Genomic DNA, 21,596 nt, shown 5'->3' on the forward strand with positions numbered 1-21,596 from the left:
GGGGTGGGGTTCAAGCACATACAAGCAAAACAACCGCAGTAATAATTTATGATGCATGATTGTAGAAATTAGACACATAGTCCATGATGCTCGTGATGCAATTCATTTATTTTATTATCCACCTAACAATACAACTAAGTTTGGTAAATGCTACTATGGCACATTAGGCTGTATCCCTCATCTCGGAACCGCCATTGACTATGCAGGGATATAAACCTTGGCCATGAATTGAAGCCTGCCGGTCCCCGTATATGTCCATGAGTCACCCAAAAAACCCCTGATAACCCCCTCTTGGCAGTCACGGCATCGGTAACACATCGGCCACGCCAGACAGGTTCCTACCTCTGGTAATAATCACATCGTACCGCAGGTGTGGCATTCTGAAAAGGCACATCGAACATACTAAAATGGGTTATCCAACACTTTACCCCTGTTTGCAAGGGTTCGTAGCATAGGGAGTGATACCTAACCACATATATACTACATGCCTTCATAATTATACATTTAGTATGAATTACACGATACTCGTAATACATCGGCCACAAAGTGTAATCCATCTCCAAATGCAATCCCGGGTACACGATACTAATAACACATCAGCCACAAAGTGAAACCCGGACCGTTTACCTAATCTAGCATGCATATCATAGTTGAGTATGGACTTTGCTATACCGGTACCAATCATCGACCACAAAGCGTATCCATTTCCAAATGTAGTCCCGGAGCACATGATACCGATAACACATCGGCCACAAAGTGCAATCCATGACTACAACTAACTCTAATGCACATAATCAATACAAGAACACAACAAAAATATGACAATCACGACACCGGTACCACCTCGGCCACACCAGATTCCATCTCATACATACAACCAAACACACGGCGACCATAGCACCGGGACCACCTCAGCCACACTGGATCCTGTCATAAATATCCTTAACAATTCATATCATCATTGTAAAATGTAACATATGACATGTCATCTTTATACTTGAACAATTAAAATAATCCCGTACAATCTTACACATGTGAACAATTCTACAATAATAAAAAAAATCCAAAAATAAGCAACCACCCCTCAACTTGTTGATCTCTATTTGTTTTAGGGTTCAGATAAGGCCACTGATCAATTAGCTCAGTTTCGATCTCGGGGCTCGTGCATGTCATTGTCCTAGACACAAGGCAATAATACATCAATACATGTCAGAAAGGTCGGGAGAGGCCCACTTAGGTCACCCCCAAAGGGTACAGACATAGTTTCCCAGTGACAGTGATGTCATCGAAAACACCCACCGAAAATAGGGTATTTCCATAAAAAATATCAGTGTTGTTTTCTATGGTGGTGACAAAGAGCTCATTGAGCTCTGTGATTCACCAGAAGTAACCCACCAAAAGCAGGCCCAGTGGATCCAGTGGCAGTATAGAACTGTCCACTAGAATTTGGGCTTTCTGGTTGGGGCCCGATCGTCGGGATTTGACTGTGGAGTTTGTAGGGAATGTTTCTAGTATCATTATAAGCCAATAAAATCCCAATTCCACTGATCTATTTGGGAGATATGTTGATCGAATGATCAAAACCCTAGTTAGTCATTTGGCACTACTTGTTGTCGGAGCTCACCGGGCTTGGTTTGAGCTCAGCAACAGCACCGGGAGGGTAGAATATGCATTCCCCGACCTTAACATGGTTTGTACACTAATATTCCATCCAAATCTAGCTTAATCTAGGTCAAAATGAAGAGAGAGAGAGAGAGTGATGAAAGTGAGTACACTTACCTCAGGCAACAATTCTGGCTACTAGGTGGCAGCCGGCACCAAGGTAAGACTTCCTCATTCTTCTTCTTCCTTCCTCTCCTCTTTCTCTCCTCTCCTACATTGAGCACAAATGAAATGAGGAAATGAAATCCTCATTTCCTTCTTATGTGTTAAGTTGGACCTTAGGGTCTGTTTGGTTGTATCCTATTCAGATCGGTCGGACTAATACACCTTTCAGAGCTTGAGAACCCGACCACTTAGGTCCGAAATGTCTCACGTTATGGGGACTGTGTGGAGGATGATTTGGGATCATCCGAGACTGTCTACAATGTGAGTGGTGGGACCCAAGGGCATCGAAACGTTGACAGCAACCTATATGGCTCACCAGAAACAACCCACCGGATTTAGGCCCAGTGCTTCAGGTGGCATATTTCCGGTGGTCAAGACCATTGTTAGTTAAAATGCATTTTAAACGCGTTTAAAAAACCATTGCATTTTTTTTTTCATTTAAAACACGTTTTCCCATATGCTATTATACAATATGGAAAAAAAGGGAACGACAAAAGAATCCATTTTAAACACATTTTAAACAGCCATTTTAAACACGTTTTAAACGGCCGTTTTAAACGCGTATCCATTTTTTAAGGGTAAAATAGGAATTTTATTAAAAAAAGTAATTAATTTAAAAAAAAAACCTATTAGTAAAAGTGAAGAGTGAAGACAATATGGTACTTGGTTTTTGGTTTTTAACTTCCATACTATCTATAGAAAAAAAAATCTCATCTTCTTATAGCCCATTGAGTAAGGAGAAGCCAAAGCTAGCAACATCTCATTTTCTTGTAGCCCATTGGGATATTTTATCTTGGGACTCCCAGAGCTTTTGGAACATTAGATGCATGCATACAGGTAATAATCGCTCAAATTGCATGAGTATACTATTTTTTTTTTGGTTTCATTTTTTTGAAAACTACACGTTTAATACTCGTACCGTTCGTTTTTGTCCGTTTGCCATTCGCTATTTTTTTGACTGTACCGTTCATTGTTTTTATTTGTTTAAAACCCATACAGTACATTTCTATTTTTTTTTTGTTCCCATTTTAACTAACAGTGGTCAAGACAGCTTACTGTCCAATAGTTGGTCTTACCCGGGTGGTTGCCCTCGGCCATGCTTGTGGTCCTTCGGTAACTTTGGTATGTGTCAGCATTTATGTGTGAGGAGTCAGGTCACTTAACTTCTGGGATTGAAAGGTACGAACCCCCTCCAGTTAGATTGGCACATGATACATGAACACTTAGGGTCATCTCTCCCCCTTCGGCAATGGGTGGCTGTGCTTTCGATCTCTGATCCGAGACCTGACTTAATAATTCAAATTAGATTGAGTCAGGACATGGGTGTAACATTCCCCCCATCTTGCAAGAATTTCGTTCTTGAAATTGAACATACCTAGCAAATTAAACAATCCAGGATACTGTTTCATAATCTCATCTTTTTGCACCCAAAATGCTTCCTATTCTGGGTGATTCATCTATTTCACCTTGACGAAGGAAATAATGCGGTTGCGGAGAATATGTTCTTTTTGATCAACAATCTTCTCCAGATACTCCACGTATGCAAAATCCTCATCTAACTCACAAGATATGTAAGTCAAGATGTGAGTGGGGTTGGGGATGTACTTCCAAAACATGGATACATAGAAGAAATCATGTGCACCCTCCAACTCTGGTGGTAAAGCTATCCAATAAGCTACTAGTCTGATCCTTTCTAGTACATCGTACGGTCCCATAAATCTTGGACTAAGTTTTCCCTTCTTGCCGAACCGCATCACCCCTTTAACTAGGGAGATCTGCAAGAACACCTTGTCTCCAACACCAAATTATAGATGTTTCCTTCTGACATCTGTATAGCTTTGCTTCTTGGACTGAGCTACCTTGATCCTTTCTCTGATTACATTCACCTTCTCACTAGTAGCCTATATTAAGTCTGGACCAAAAATATGCCGTTCACCAACCTCATCCCAATAGAGTGGAGTCCGACACTTTCTGCCATACTGTGCCTCAAATAGGGACATTCCAATGGTGGCCTGATAACTATTGTTATAAGAGAACTCAATAAGGAAAATGTGTTCATCCCAATTGTGTGCCCATAGCTTTCTGTACACAAGTTTAGAACTTAGAAGTGAACCTGTGATCTTGATCAGAGATGATACTAACTGGTACATCATGCAATCTGGTGATGTTATCAATATACAACTTGGCCAAATAGTCCATAGAAAATATGATCTTGATTGGGATAAAGTGAACTACCTTGGTTAAGTAGTCCACAACTACCCAAATGGAATCCATGCCCTTCTATGTGTGGGGTAGGCCTGTAACAAAGTCCATGGTAATATTCTCCTATTTCCACTCTGGAATAAGTAGTGATTGAAATAAACCATGGGGCCTTTGCCTTTCAGCCTTGACTTGCTAGCGTGTGAGGCATCTAGACATATGTGTGGCCACATCATTCTTCATTTCTTTCCACCAGTAGGTGCCTTTGAGGTCCTTGTACATTTTAGTGCGGCTGGGGTGAATGGAGTATGGAGAGCTGTGTGCCTCTATCAAATCTATATATCTCAAATCACCATCACTAGGCACACATAACCTCTCTTTGAACTTGTGATCCTGTTGTCAGTTATAGAGAAATCTGGGTCCTTTTGGGTTCATTCCTGGCATTTTGCTATCAACTTTGCAACTCTACATCATTAACCTAAGCTATAGTGATCCTATCCACCAAACTAGGTTGTACCACCAATGCCGATAGTGATAAGGTGACACTTTCTACTAATAGCTCCAAGTCTAGCTAATTGGTGGTCATTGATGCAAGAGAGTGACTGAGATTTCTGACTAAGTGCATTAGCTACCATATTGGCCTTTACCACATTAGACTTTCCTGAGTGATAGTGGATAGTACAATCATAGTCCTTCATCAATTCCAACCAATGCCTCTGTCTCATGTGAAGCTCCTTTTGGGTGAAGAAGTACTTAAGGCTCTTATGGTCACTAAAGATCTCACTTTTCTCACCATATGGGTAGTGTCTCCAGATTTTCAATGCCAAAATCACAGCTGCTAACTCCAAATCATGGATGGGGTAGTTCTTCTCATAATCCTTCAACTGACAGGATGCATAAGCAATGACTTTTCTGTGCTGCATCAATACACAACCCAATCCCAGCTTGGAGGCATCACTATACACAACCATACCATTGGTACCGGTTAGAATAGTTAGAACTAGAGCTGATACCAACCTTTTCCTTAGTTCCTTAAAGCTCTTTTCACAAGCATCAGACCACTCAAATTTCACACCCTTTCGTGTGAGTCGGGTCATCAGGTAGCAATACGAGAGAAGTTCTCGATAAACCTCCTGTAGTATCCAACCAATCCCCGAAAACTACGTATGCCTGCCACACTCTTGAGATTCTCCCACTCTAGAACTTCCTACACCTTGCCTAGGTTAACCTCTATACCCTTTTCTGAAACAATGTGGCCTAGGAATGCCACCTATGACAACCAAAACTCGCAGTTGCTGAATTTGGCAGAGAGTTGCATCTCCCTTAACCGTTGCAGTACTAACCTCAGGTGAACAGCATGTTCCTCTGCACTCTTGAAGTAAATCAAGATGTAATCAATGAATACAATCACAAACTTGTCTAAGATATCCTGGAATACCTAGTTCACAAGTCCATAAATGCAGCTGGTGCATTAGTCAACCTAAATGACATCACCAAGAACTCATAATGTCTATACCTTGATCTGAAGGCCGTGTTGCTAACATCACTATCCTCGATCCTGAGCTGGTGATAGCTAGATCTAAGGTCAATCTTGGAGAACATCTTGGCACCCTGTAACTGATCAAATAAATCATCTATCATTTACAAAGGAAACCGGTTCTTGATGGTTAGCTTATTAAGCTCCCAGTAATCAATGCACAGCCTCATACTTCCATCTTTCTTTCTGACGAACAATATTAGTGCTCCCCATGGAAATACTCTAGGTCTAATGAATCCCTTCTTTAAAAGATCCAAAAGTTGCACCTGCAATTCCTTCAACTCATTGGGGGCCATGCGGTAAGGGGCCTTTGACACTGGTGCCAAGCTGGGGAGTAGGTCTATAGCAAACTTTGTCTCTCGATCTGGGGGCAAACTTATCAAGTCATCTGGGAATACATCTATAAATTTCCTTACCACATCTAGCTAGGTCAATGGCCAAATCTCTATCTCAATATCCGTCACAAATGCTAAGTAGCCTTGACGTCCCTGATCCAATAGCTTCTTCATTTAGAGTGCCGATATAATAACCTTCTTGGGCTTCTTGGGCTTATCCCCTTGGCACACAAACTTATCATCATCATGAGGTTTGAAAATGATAGTCTTCTCCACACATAGCACATTGGCTCTGTATGCAGACAACCAGTCCATTCCTAAAATAATGTCAAAGTCGGTCATATCCAACTCGATTAAGTGAGCATTCAACTCATGTTCACCTATGGTCACTGGACAAGGCTCATACACATAGTTTAGACCTACTACACTTTCTGTAGGGGTGCTCACAGCCAAACATTGAGTTAGTCCCTTAGGAGGAATTCTCATCTTCTTCGCAAATACCGATGACACAAACGAGTGCGAGGCTCCTGAGTTAAATAACACATGTGCAGGCAATAATTATATCAATAATGTATCTATCACTACACCAAGTGCAGCCTCGGCATCTTTTGCTGTCATAACAAATACTCTGCCCTATGGGAGCTGTGCTGGTCTAGGGGCTACATAGGTCTATTGGGGCTTAGGTGGCATAGTGTATGGTGCATCACTTGGCCTCTAGTGGGGGCATGTCCTCGCCATATGGCTCGGCTGATCACAATGAAAACACCTTAGGCTCGTTCCCTAGACTGAGATATAACACTAGATCGGGAGGACTGGGAAGTCTGACTAGCTTTAGGCTTCCTGAATTACACTGGAGTTGGGTTGATATAAGGTACTCGAAAGGGCTTGCTATCTCCTTTGGAATCAGTAGATCCCATTGGCCTCTTCCTCGTTCCCTGTTGGGCCAAGAAATTATCTCTATGTTGATCTTTAATAGACTTGGCCACTTGGACCACCTCAGCATAGGTCTGCAGTTTCAACCCCACAATGGTTGACCCAATACCTGGCCTCAACCTTTCTTAATCTTCTTTGCTTTGGCTCTATCACCTCTGAGATGCTCAGGAGAAAAATGGAATAGCTCCTCAAAACGTTGCTAATACTCGAGCACAGACCAAGAACCTTAAACCAATTGAGAGAACTCACTCTCTCTCCTATCCCAGATGCTTTCTAGAACATAGTTAAAAAAAGGCCCCTTTGAAGTCTGTCCAAGTAGGGTTTGGGTTACCCGCCCTCAGAATGGGCTCAGTTGCACTCTACCAGTCATTAGCCTCATTTTGTAGCTGATAGACTGCACACACAATTTTTTGTTCTTCGGTGCAGCCCATTAGCCTGAACATCTTTTCCATACCACCTATCCATCTTGATGGATACAACAGATCTTGGCCCACCTTGAAGAAACATGGGGGCCTAAGCCTTTGGAATTTCTCCATCATCTTTGTCAAGTCTGTTTAGCCCTCTATATGGGTCTGGGCTTGTTTCGGCATCGGGTTTTGCACATGCCCATGCACATTTTGATGCCTTTGCCCATGCACTTGTGCCCCACCTGATGTTTGAAGGGTAGCCGATCCAACGGGTATTGGAATGGGTGCCGGTGGAGTAGGAGGTGTAGGCAGTGCATTATGGGCTCCCATTACCTCTTGGATCCTATCATTGATCCTAGCAATAAACTGATTTTTCCTTTCCTCAACTCCACGCATCATGTTATCCATGATGGATGCCACATCATGAGCTATGAGTACTGGCAGAGCTGGGGGCATTGCGGGGTCTACCCCGATTACGTGTAGGGGAAGCAGGAGGTGACGGGTGTGACTGGGATCAGGATCGAGTGTTCTGACATGACATAACTCTTGTGGAGGAATCCAATTAGTTCACATGCATATACAAGGTTGCATGTAATTGGAACATATATATATAGTGGGTCCCACACATATACATAAGGCAAAATTAGGGTTAGAGTATACATAAGTGGGGTCCGCACATATTTGGATCCAATCGCACGCATATCATGAAGGGGTACACCATTAAAGCAACAAAGTAAAAATCAAATTTGGAAAAAAAAATTATTTCTAAAAATAACCACCGGAACTAGGGCAACTTTCACTAGAAATATGAGCCATTTCACTGAAAATATCAGTACTATTTCTAGTGGGACTGGTAGAGGCTAATTTGGGACTTTTCAACTCATCGGAAATAGACACCGGAAGCAGGTCCAGTGTTTCCGGTGAGTTGTTTCCGGTGGACCTAAAATGGCTATAAATAGACTCTGGTTTGTGTTTTAGTGTACAAAACCCTAATCGAACTTGTGGAGAAGTTGTGGAAACAGCCAAGAAGAGTCTTTCAACCCATTTCACACTTCCCTTTTTCTATTTCTTGATCGATCGATGCCATCTTTGCATCTAAGGTATGTTTTCTTCCTTCTCTAACCTAGTTTTGAGATTTTCTTCTCTGTGAGCTTTACTTTCAGTTATTAAACTATGTTTTCATTCTTGAATCCTTAGGAATCATCTTGCAAGAATGTCTAGACATTGTGTATGTACCTGCCATGCCATTGCACAAGAGGAACAAGTCATCCCCGTTGAGGCATAGTACAACCCAGTCCTGTTCTGCTCTGTGGCTGAGTGAGATCATTGGGAACGCTTCGAGTACCATAATGTGGACCCAAGGATTTATGTGAGGATAAGAGATTTTCATGCATTCTGCCTCCGTCAACTCTTTGAGGCGGTCGGGTGGTGCTGCATCTTAAAACCCAACAAGTACTACTACCCAACGCTGGTCAGGTTGTTCTATTCTAGCCTCCAGTGCATGAATAGAGGCACCGAAGAGATGCGGATCACCTCCTATGTGAACAGGTTGAGATTTCCTTTGATATGAGGCAGTTGGCCAACATCTTGATGGTTGACAATGCCGATGACCTGGTTTACTACCCACCTCGGACTCCAGCTTATGATTTCCAAAGCCCTGACACCCTTCAAGAGGTAAACAATAGCGAACCAAGTAGGCTAGTGGATGGGATCGCACAATTAACTACCTTACCACTCCAAAGGTGGTCTGTCTTGCAGTCCCGTTGAATGATCTCCCCACCTATGGGCACTACGATGAAGTATACATATTGCATGCCTATGTGACTTACTGCATTTAAATGGGGGTGCAGATACGTCTTCCCTACCTTCTGATGTGGACCATGGTAATTTGGTCCAAGGGATAGGATCACTGAGTTGGGAACCTATGCTATGGGATGATACTGACAAACATCTTCCTTTGCTTTAGGGTGGATTTGGAGGGTGAGGAATGCTTGGGCGAGGAGGTCACAGATTTCAATCAAGACTCCTTGAGGAAGAAGACCCTAAACATGAGAGAGGTGACACCTATTGCGGAGGAAGGTGAGCAACCTATGGAGGTAGAGGGTGGTGGTGCCGGTGATATTGGAAGCAATGCTGATGATGTTGGTGGAGGCATTGGCAGAGGTGCCAGTGGTATAGGGAGAGGAGCTGCTGGGGTTGGTGGTATTCCACCACTTGACTCATAAGCTATGGGTTCTATAGCTGCTTCCACTTCCCAAGGCACCAGGGGTGCAAGACCTTACGGTCTCAACAATGTTATGGCCTACTTGGACACTACCACATCACTGTTGAGAAGCATGGACAGCAACCTCGAGAGCGTGGATAGGACCTATTATTTTATGGACAATAGAGTGGCCTCCCTTGAGGCACAGATGCATGCGATGATCTTCCATCTGGGTATTCTGGTTTCACCTCCAGGAACACATGGTCCGAACCAGGCTGAGGGCCAAGGACAGAACTAGCAGTAGCAGCAGCAGTAAGAGTACGATTAGCAGGGTTAGTGGCATGTTTGCCACTGTAGTTTTTAGGATTTTCCTCCCATGTTTCATTCGAGTTTGTTGTTTTAGGTTTTATTTGAACTTTCATTTTCTATCATTTGCTTCAGTCATTTAAGTTCCTAGACTTCGGCTAGTTAGGATTTCCTACTTTCAGTATTTTAATTTTTATGAAAAGGCGTAAGCTATGTAATCAAATTCTTTATTTAATGAAACGGCTTCAACATCTATGCTTGTCTCCTAATTGTGTAATTCTATTAATTGTTTCATTTGAGATTTTTATTTAAGTCCTAATTTCCCCAAGTCGTGGTTTGGTCGAGATTGTGAGTTAAGGCAGAGCTTCACCATCTAATACCATAGCTGTTATACCCCACTTCCAGTAGACCTAACTTACCATTAAGAATACCAGCGGTGTGTGAGTAAGACATGTACCTATCTTACGAACCTACCAGGATCTCTGATAGCAATACCTTAACATTTCACAATCTCGCATCACAAACCAACCACAAGCAGCAGAATCAGAGTATAATAGTGGATCATAAATAAAATGGAGAAAATCTCTAATGATAGAATAATATTCATAATTGAGTTATTTTGTTTACAATCCTTCAAGACTTACACATATCAAGTTTAAAAACATACTATCCACAGACCTGTATCTAAATAATCAAAAATACGCTGAACACCTCATGGCGCCGCGTACTCCCACTTTGTTGGAGCCTTTGCACCAAAAGAGAGAGAGAGAGAGAGAGAGAGAGAGAGAGAGAGAGAGAAAGAGAGAGAGAGATCATGGTTTAATCCTCTTAATCATGTTAAAGTAAGCACTTAATGATTTCTTACTACAAGGTTCGAGGGTAATTTGCTTATGGAATGTATTTAAGGTGGAATACATTTATTAATTGCCTATCCTTTGTGTTTCTTACATTGTTCATTCTTGCGAGATTGAAATGAAAGAATAGTCTAATCAAATGATGTTTAGTAATATGAGACCACAAAGCGCAATCCGTGACTACAAATAACTCTAATGCACATAATCAATGCATGGGTGCAACAAGCATACAACAATCACGGTATCGGTACCACCTTGGCCACGTTGAATATTCTCTCATACATACAACCAAACACATGACGATCACGGTACTAGTACCACCTCGGCCACATAGGATCCCATCATACATATCCATAACAATTCATATCATCATTGTAAAATGTAACTTATGACATGTCATCATCATACTTGAACAATTAAAATAATCATGTACAATCTTACACATATGAGCAATTCTATAATAATAAAACAATCCAAAAATAAGCAACCATCTCTCACCTTGTTGATCTCTATTTGTTTTAGTGTTCAGATAAGGCCACCGATCAATCAGCTTAATTTTGGTCTCAGGGCTTGTGCGCATCACTGTCCTAGACACAAGGCAATAATACCTCAATACGTGTTAGAAAGATTGAGAGAGGCCCACTTGGGTCACCCCCAAAGGGTACAGATAAGGTTTCCCAGTGACAGTAATGTCACCAGAAACACCCACTAGAAACAAGGTATTTCCATAAAAAATATCAGTGTTGTTTCTGGTGGTGGTGAAAAAGAGCTCATTAAACTCTATGGTTCACCGGAAATAACCCACTGGAAGCAGGCCCAGTGGATTCAGTGGCTTGCTTTAGATGGCACTACAGAACTGTCCACTCGAATTAGGGCTTTCCGGCTTGGGCCCCATCACCGAAATTTGTTCCGTGAAGTTTGTGGGGAATGTTCCTAGAATCATTCTAAGCCAATAAAATCCCAATTCTACGGATCCGTTTAGGAGATACATAGATCAAATGATCGAAATCCTAGTTGGTCATTTGGCATTACTTGTTATCGGAGCTAATCGGGCTTGGTTTGAGCTCGGTAACAGCACTGGGAGGGTAGAATACGTATTTCCCAACCTCAACATGGTTTGTACACTAAGATTCCATTCAAATGTAGTTTAATCTAGGTCAAATTAAAGAGAGAGAGTGGTGGAAGTGAGTGCACTTACCTCCGGCAATGATTCCGGTGACTAGGCGGGAGCCGGCACCAAGGTAAGACTTCCTCCTTCTTCTTCCTCTTCTTCTTCTTCCTTCATCTCCTCTTCCTCTCCTCTCCTACGTTGAGCACACAGGAAATGGACCTTAGGGTTTGTTTGGTTGTACCCTATTATGACCAATCAGGTTAATACGCCTTTCGGAGCCTAAGAACCCAACAACTTAGGTCCATAATGTGCTCACATAACGAGGGAGGTGTGGAGGATGATTTAGGATCATCCGAGACTGTCTACAATGCGAGTGGTGGGACCCAAAGAAATCAGAACCTTGACAGCAGCCTATATGGCTCACCGAAAACATCCCACCGGATTCAAGCCCAGTGCTTTTGGTGGTCAAGACAGCTTGCTATCTTGAAAGCTATCTTGACTGCTTGCTGTCCAACAGCTGGTCTTATATGGGTAGTTGCCCTCAACTGTGCTCGTGGTCTTTTGAAACTTTGGTAAGTGCTGGGACTTATATGTGAGGAGTTGGGTTACTTACCATCTGGGATCGGAAGGTACAAACCCCCTCCAGTTAGATTGGCATGCGATGCACGAACACTTAGGGTCATCTCTCCCCCTTCGAAAATGGGCGGCCGGGAGCCAAAACCTGTTAGAGATATGCCCACACTCCTATATTTGGTTTTGATGATAACAAATATATGAAGATATGTCAAAATTTTCCTTTAAGTATTGTTTTATAGAGACTTCATATCAAAGATCGAATTTAGTGAATGAAACAAAGAAATGAAGATTGAAGTCATCAAATGAAGAGTATCAACAAGTTGGCATCAATGCTTGAAGAAGATATCATAAGAATTTAAGCTACAAGATGTCAAGACATGAAGCTTAAAGACATGGAAGTGCAAACAAGAAGAAAAGAAGATAAAGTGCCAAAGAGTGGAAGGTTCAAGTGAAGAAGAAGACCACTAGGATAGATTGGTCATTTTTAATATAATTTGTAACTTCCACACATATATATATATATATATGCACTCACCACATGCATGTGCATTGCATCATACTAGAATGACCATAGAGCACACCTTGACCAAGTATGGAGAGTCTCTAAGTGGTAAGGAACATGTTAGGAAAAATATGTTCTAGTGAAATTCTGTGAAAATCACATTAACCTAACTTAAGGGTATTTTGGACAATCTTAGAGTCAGTATCAGGAGATGAAACCTTCATAGAATTTGTAGAAAATCGAGTCATGATTTCAACGCAACTGCTTTTAGGTCATTCCGAGATTAGATCAAAAAGTTATGATCAAAACACTAACAACTGGTTAGTATGAAAGCATTCTGTCAAAACAGTCTGTCATGTTGGCGGTCGACCGGCTAGAAGCCCCGGTCGATCGGAACTATCCGAGACCATAGGCGATCGATCGTTAAAAAGTCCCGATCGACCGGTGATTGCCTGGAAGTACCCCAATGGCTATATTTTTCCTACAACGACTCTTGGCGGTCGACCGGCTACCGATGGCGGTTGACCGGTGGACCCAGAATATGACCGTTTAAGTGAGATTTACTACCTAAAATGCTCTCCTAAGCTCACCTATAAATACCTCTAATACTACTCATTAATTAACAATTAATCTCAACTTCAAAGAAGCATTATTTGAGCATTAGAAGTGAGAATTGGTCTACACCATTTCTTGAGTTCAAGTTCTTTATTTTACATTCAAGAGGAACTCAAGACCATCTACAAGTCTTCATCTACATCTTGGCATTTACATTACAAACATCAAGAAGATTTCAAAAGGTGCATTCATTCTATCATCATTGCATATTTCATTTGCACCACACCGGAGGTAATTCTCTTTTATTCCACTTCTCCATTTTTTATTTTACATTAAGTCTGGACTGTACTTAGGCTTGTGTAAGGACCCTCTCATCCTTAAGAGATTGTAAGGATCCTCTTATCCTTAAGAGAGTGTAAGGTGCCTCTCTACCTTAAAGGAGATTGCAAGGTGCATCTCTACCTACAAAGGAGATTGTAAAGGTGTCTCTCTGCCTGTAAAGGAGATTTGTAAGGGTACTCTTATCCGTGAAAAAGATTGTAAAGGTTTTCTTCCCTACCTATCATACTGAAAGGGAGAACTAGTGGAATACCTTATAAGAGGATTCTTGTAGGGAGTGGACTAGACTCAGATTGAGTCGAACCACTATAAATCTTGTGTTATGTGATTGTGCCTATTTTATTTATTCTGCATCGTTTTTAACTTGCAATCACACTTGGGACCTATACATCGAAAAGATTTAATTTCCACTAGTATAACCTATTCACCCCCCCTCTAGGTTATTTCAATTGGTATCAGAGCGGGAGCTCAATTTATTTAAGACTATATCGTCTTAATAGTGAGTCAAAGACCATGGCCACATTCCAAGGACCACCAGAAGGCATGAACGCCTCAAGACCCCCGTACTTTAATGGAGAAAACTTTTCTTTCTTGAAGTGCAGATTCAAGAATTTTATGTGTGGTCACAACATTCTTGTATAGAGAGCCATATAGAATAGACCATACACCATCACCAAGATAGTTGATGGAAAGACAGTACCAAAGGATGAAGGAGAGTGGATGGCTGAAGACATCACCCTCATCTAGTACAACTTCTGTGCTATTACGTTCCTTCAATGTGCCCTAAATGAACAAGAGTTCAACCGAGTCATTGCATGTGACACGGCTAAAGAAATTTGGGATATGCTTCTTATCACACACGAAGGTACAATAGAGGTAAAAGAAAGAAAGGTAGACCAACTCGTCTCTGATTACGAGTCCTTCTCTATGAAAGAAAATGAGTCGATAACTTCTGTGTTTAGTAGATTTACTGATATTGTGAATAATCTTAAAGGTTTAGGTAAGACTTAAACTAATGCTGAAAAAGTCAGAAAAATCTTAAGAGCCTTACCTGCAACTTGGAAACCCAAGAAAACAGCAATAGAAGAAGCCAAAGATTTGACTAAAATCTCATTGGACTATTTATTTGGATCTCTACAAATGCATGAAGTAGAGCTGAACACCGACAAATCAAATTCTGAGAAAAGGAGAACCATAGCGCTAAAATCAACTCAACCTATCGAAGAAGTAAGTGATGATGAAGAAGATGAAGAATTCGACATGGAAAAGGAAATTTCACTCATCACGAGGAAATTCAACAAATTCCTCAAAAAGAAAGGAAGATTCCAACACAAGAACAAATCCTACGGTGACAAATCCTATGGGGAAAAAGGTAAAACAAAAATTAAACCCAAGGAAATTCCTACTAAAGACATAGTTTGTTTTGAGTGCAGAAAGCCTGGACATTTCAGAATTGAATGCCCAAATAAATAAAAAAGAAAGGCCTATTCAGCTACATGAGACTCAAGTGATGAAGAAGAGAAAAGTGAATTTGGAGAAGAAGTCACCAACCTCGCCTTGATGGCCATAGGAGATGAAGAACAAGAGGTATGTGAAATTTAACTTGAACTTTTAGTAAGGGACTCTAATGAGGAACTTCAAGAAGCCTTCGAGGCCTTATATGAAGAAAGTATAAAATTAGAGTCTGATAAAAGTAAACTTGAAAAAGAAGTTGAAACACTAAATAAGAGAGTGGAGGCACTAACCTCAAAGGTAAGTGAACTGGAGGAAGAAAACTTTAAGTTGAACTCCACCCTCTTCACCTTTACCCAGGGGCAAAAGAACCTTGACAACCTTTTAGGTTCTCAAAGGAAGAGTCCAAATGAAAGAGAAGGACTGGGTTATAATGGACAAAATCCATCTAGAAATGGGAATCCAAGAAGGGGTGACCAAAGAAACCAACCATCCACCTCCTACATTAAATGTAGTTTTTGTAAAAAGACAGGACACTCCATAAACCAGTGTCACTCCAAGAAAAGGAAGAAACCCAACTCTCAAATTGAGAGATCAAGAGTAAACCATGCCTACTACTACACACCCCTAAGAAGGCAATATAGGCCTCAAGAAAACTCTAGACCTATGCCTAGGTATAGAAAAACCCAACCTCATAGAGAGTACTCTATTAAGAGGCCCCAAAGGCAATTCCAAGGATACAAGAACTATCCTAGGGAGACTTATAGACCACAAGGGAAATTCCAAAACCAAGGACTCTATAGATACTATACTCCACAAAGATCAAATGGATCTTATGAAAAGCAGAGGACTCAAAGAAACCTAAGGCCATTCCAAAGGCACAACCAAAATCCTAAAAAGTACAAAACCATTTGGGTTCCAGTCGGGAAGTTTGACACTAACAATAATGGACCCATGAGATTATGGGGACCAATGTACAATTAAATTTCTGTTATAGGTTTGCTTGAAGAATAAGGTGGAAGCTGAATGGGTCATCGACAGTGGATGCTCCAAACACATGACATCCAACAAGAATCTATTCTCAAGCTTACGGGACTACGATGGAGGATGGGTCTCCTTTGGAGATGACAACAAAGGAAAGATTGCTGGTATTGGAAAAATAAAACTTGGAGGTATTTCAATCTCAAACGTTTACTTTGTGAAAATTTTGAACTATAATCTCCTAAGTGTAAGTCCGTGCTTTTGGATGACTGGCAAGCGCTTAATTCAATATATAAGACTAAGTTGTCTTAAAGTGAGTCAAAGATCATGATTACATTTAATCGACCACCTGAAGGAATGGATGCATCTAGGCCTCCATACTTTAATGGAGAAAACTTCTCCTTCTGGAAATGTAGATTTAAGAATTTTATTTGTGGATATAATTTTCTTGTTTGGAGAACTATAGAAAGAGGACCATATATCATCACCAAAATTATTAATGGAAAGACGGTGCCAAAGGATGAATCAGAATTGACAGCCGATGATCTAGTACTTCTTCAATACAATTTCAGGGCTCTCACCTACCTCCAATGTGCTTTAAATGAGGAAGAATTCAACAGAGTAAGTATGTGTGAAAACGCCAAAGAAATTTGGGACACACTTGTAGTAATACATGAAGGTACTACAGAGGTAAGAGAAAGAAAAGTAGACATGCTTATACAAGAATATGAATTATTTCAAATGCATGAATATGAAAATATTTCTGACATGTTTACTAGATTTACTAATATTGTAAATTCCTTGAAAGGACTTGGTAAGACTTATACCAACTCTGAGATGGCCAAGAAAATTCTTAGATCACTACCTACCAAGTGGAAACCAAAGACGATTGCTATCAATAAAGCCCGAGACTTGAACGAGATAAGTCTATATGAATTAATGGGTTCACTTCTTACCCATGAAAAGGATCTCTATGAAGAATTCAAGAAAGCACATTCCAAATTCATTGCTTTCAAAGCATCCTAAGAATTGGATGAAGAAAGTGAAGAAGAGAATGATAAGGAAGTCTCATCGGATGAAGATGAAAATGATGAAGTCACAAACCTTGCCTTAATGGCTCATGGAGACAAAGAACAAGAGGTAAGTTCTCAATCTCATTATTTAGATACTTCAAATAATGAATCTAATGATGATGATCTTCAAAAAGCTTTTGAAGCTTTATATGAAGAAAGCTTGAAACTTGAGACTGAAAAGTCTAATTTGGAAAATGAGATTCTTTCTCTCAACAAGAGGATAGAATCCTTGACATCTAAAATGTATGAACTTGAGGAGAATAACTCAAAGTTAACTACCATATTTTATACATTTACTAAAGGTCAAAAGACTTTGGATACATTATTAGAATCTCAATGCAAAAGTCCTCAAGACAAAGAAGGACTTGGTTATGATGGTGGAACCTCACCTCAAGGGAAAGAAAGAAAATTTAGTTTCTCCAAAGAGAAGAAATCCCCATTATGACCAAAGGCAAGTTCCAAAAAGGAATAACATCCATTATGTGTATTATTACACTCCCTCCAAGAGGCATGATAGACCTCAAAGGAATTTCAAATCTCAAAAGGATTTTAGACCATATACTCGCTATTGGCCACAAACACATCAAAGGTCTTATCCACTTTATAGACCATATAAGACTCAAAGAGATTTTAAATCTTACAGACCACCTACACATTATGAAATATATGATTCACAAAGGGCATACACACCATTTAGACCTCACACACCCAAAAGGGTTTGGAGACCGAATGGATATTTTGATTGTAACATGGATGGACCCATGAGATTATGGGGACCAATATATGCTTGATTTTATTGGCTTAAAAATCCAAAGTAAAAGATGGATGATGCATTGATAGTTGTTTTGATATCATTAGAGAAGGGATGAAATATCCTACTCCAAAAGGTTCTCTAATAGATATATTTGCTGGAAGTTTTGAAACAGTAGAATGTTTGTCAAAATTGACAATGATTGGCATCATCAACCATCTTAGAATTTTTAATGATCTATCTTGCTTGAATGTATGTTAGCTTTATTGACATCTATTGCATATTTTTAGGGGGAGCTTCACCTTAATATTCGTTTTTTGAATGCATTTTTACATGATGCATATGCTTAGGGTGAGCATGTTTTAGTCTTGACTACATGCTTATTTTTTTTTTAAGCATACCCTTAGAGGGGGCTATTTTGCCCACACTCCTTGTTAAGGTTACAATAGGAAAAAGACAATATAGAGATTTTTAATACCCCACTTTTTGCTGTTGAAAAAGGGGGAGAAATTGTGAAATGATTCTCCAACTTATTGATAATTGATTATTTATTTTATTTGAGAATCATCTGTTTGTCATCATCAAAAATGGGAGATTGTTAGGGATATGCCCACACTCCTATAGCCGTACTTTCGATCTTCGATCCAAGACCTGGCACACCAGTTCAAATTAAACCGAGTCAGGACACTGGTGTAACATCATTTCCTACCAAATTAAGACAAGAGAAGGGAGAAGGGAGAAGGGAGAAGAAGGAAGGCAGTAAGGGAGAAGAAGAATGTTAGAGCAAGGGAGTAGATCACCTCCACCACTAAAGGTGAGTTTCACTCTCAATACCTCTCATGTATACTTGCCCTCTCTCTCTCTCTTACCCTATTTCTTAAACTAGGGTAATTGGCAACCCTAACCGAAATTCCCATCTCCTTAATTTGGGGGTTTTATGTAGGAGATCTAAATTAGCTAGTTCATGTACTCATATTGAGTATGGAGACTCCACACATAAAAAACCCAGCTTGATTCTTCAAATTTGGGTAACATAAACTCTAACTTTAGGAATTTGACCAAATCCTTTATAACCTACCACACTAACTCAACTATAGGTTGGGGAAATGATGTGATAAACCTAGACTAAAGGTTTAGGATGGACACAATTGGGTTTAGAGACCTTACAAATGAAACCCAAAACCAATTTTCCCAAATTGTAGCAACCTAAACCCTAAATTGGAAAAATGATCAAATCCCTAGAATATAAGTAATCTAAACTACTAATCACACCATTCCTAAACTAATTAATGTATGTTATGCTACATACACTAAGTCTAACCCTAGAACTCCAAACCCTAACTTGTAAACTAACCTAAAGTGGGTAAAATGAAAGGTGTCAGTAGAATCACCTGAATTGGAATGTGGGACATACACAGTCACTCAAAAAGACCCCATGATTTAGGGAGCAAATCTGAGCAGTCCCAGATTTGGCTCTGCTGGCTGATGCCCACCGATGGATCACCATCACCTACATCCACCGGTGGACGTCTTGTAGTTTCTTTTATGAAGCCCTCGGATCCATCCACCAATGAGCTCAACGGTGGGTCACTACCAGCTGGTGAGCATCCATCGATGAACCATCTGGAACCTTGTTTTGACCTTCATTTTGAATGGCCAATTGACCTATAGGGAGACCTTCTCCATACTTGACCAATGAATTAAAACCCTATGTTTCTAATGGATAGTTCCGTCAAGCGGTGAGGCTATATGGTGCAGAGTCATCGACTATGCGCAACTAGTAGGGACAAAAGTTGAGTGGGAGTTGTGATTTACTTCAAGGAGTGTTTATATCTGTCTATTTTTACGTGTGACATGAGAATGTGCATTATGAACCTTGTTATTATTGAGAATGTGAATGTGCATATTGATTGTAATATGGAATGTTAGTGTTGGTGTTGTTGGTGTTGATGTATGGGATGTAGTGTGGTCGAGGTAGTTTTCAATACTGCATGCCCATAGAGTGAAAGAGTGTGTGGTTATGGTTGTCGGTGTAATGCAGTCAATGTAGTTTCTGATACTACATTCTCAATCATGATCACCTTCTTGTTATGATGTGATATGATTCATGTTAGCTTGCATGGGCTAGGAAAACAACTTGGGTGCTAATCCCACCCATTTGATGTGGCCGAGGTTGTTAATGGTGTCGTGACAAACTCTCCATGATAGGTGTTGTGGTTTACTTGGGATTATTAATAAGGGCTCACTGGGTAACAAACATATATAAGAATTGGTGTGCTCCTAACTCACAATTAGCTTGCACCGCTGGGTGACCGATGGCCCATACAGGACTATGGATACCACCTATGTTACTATAGTAGTTATACCACATTTGGACTTAGATCTCTTAACTAGGTTTGTGTGATAATAATCCGGATCATATTTGCATTAATTTAAGCTTAATTGATTCCAGTATGTTGTGTCATATTTGAAATTCACTCATCTTATTGATACTATTTGCTACATCCATACTTGCTTGTGCTTGCTTGTATGTCCATCCCTCACTGGGATTCTTGGAAGCTCACCCCATTTATATGTATTTTTAGTTGGTGACCTAAGTATTCCTTCAAACGCTATTGTGGAGTCACCAACTCTATATGGTGATGATCTATGGGATAGAAAGCTAGTAGAACACGACATGGGTTGTGTTTGTCAGAGTTGTTCCTACGGGGCACCTTGAGGATGATAGGATTCATCCTTACCTTTTGATCCTTTAGTGTATATACAGGTTATGATATAATTCTCTGATATGTAAGATATGTAGGACAGTTAAACATTCCTTTTGTTTAAATATGCTAAGTATCAGTAGAAGTTCATCAGTGGTATTATCTTACTATCTATTAAATACTTATGGAATTTAGTTTATTTCATAAATTTGTGTTCTTAAAGTACTATATCGGAGATTCTGGTTAAATTTTTAGATATGAGATCATGTCCAATTCACCAACCTTCAGGCAAGTGAAGGTGTGTGACATGTATGGCTTACAAAATCAGAAATCAGGCATTTAACAAAGGGTTTCGCATGTTTCCTCTCTCTCTCTCTCTCTCTCTCACTTCCTCTCTCCATCTTTTACACATGTCTGATCATTGTCGTGAACGAATCAAAATAAACCCCAACTAAACTATGAGATAGTGGTCCGAAAGGGGTCGAAACCACAGAGAACTAGAAGGCTAAATCTACAATCAAACTAAGTGTGCTAAGAGAAAGCAATAGACAATAGTGCTTGACAAGGTAAGTTAAGATTAGGGTAGCCAGAGATTTTATTTCTGTAGTTGCATTGGAACTTGTAGTTTTAGTGAACAGAAGTATAAACCAGAGATTAGGTAATAATATCAAAATAGATTCAAGACCTGAGGATAAGGTTTTGAATCCGTAAGTTAGGATAAGATTTGCCTCCCCAAAGCTGAAGGGGGTCTGGGAATTAGAAGAATCAAATCCACCAACTCTGCTGGTATTCTTAAGCTTATCTGGAAGATTGTGTCTAAGAATAAAAGCATTTGGGTGGATTGGATATACTCGGGGCTTCTCAAATCTAATTCCTTGTGAGCTGCTCCTTCCATCCTAGATGCATCTTGGATCTAGCGAAAAATTCTTGATCATAGACCTATTGCCCTT

General features: G+C 40.3%; 1 protein-coding gene across 1 annotated transcript in view; it reads left to right on the forward strand.

Moving 5' to 3' along the window:
• Positions 1-9,463, forward strand: part of LOC122068787 — a 42,703-nt gene extending 33,240 nt beyond the window's left edge. Inside the window, exon 2 of the mRNA XM_042632690.1 lies at positions 9,205-9,463. Within this exon, the coding sequence (XP_042488624.1) occupies positions 9,205-9,463 (259 nt within the window). The remainder of the gene's footprint in view (positions 1-9,204) is intronic.
• Positions 9,464-21,596: the final 12,133 nt, after the last annotated feature.

Source organism: Macadamia integrifolia, unplaced genomic scaffold, assembly GCF_013358625.1.
Source record: "Macadamia integrifolia cultivar HAES 741 unplaced genomic scaffold, SCU_Mint_v3 scaffold458, whole genome shotgun sequence".
NCBI classification, from domain to species: Eukaryota; Viridiplantae; Streptophyta; class Magnoliopsida; order Proteales; family Proteaceae; genus Macadamia; species Macadamia integrifolia.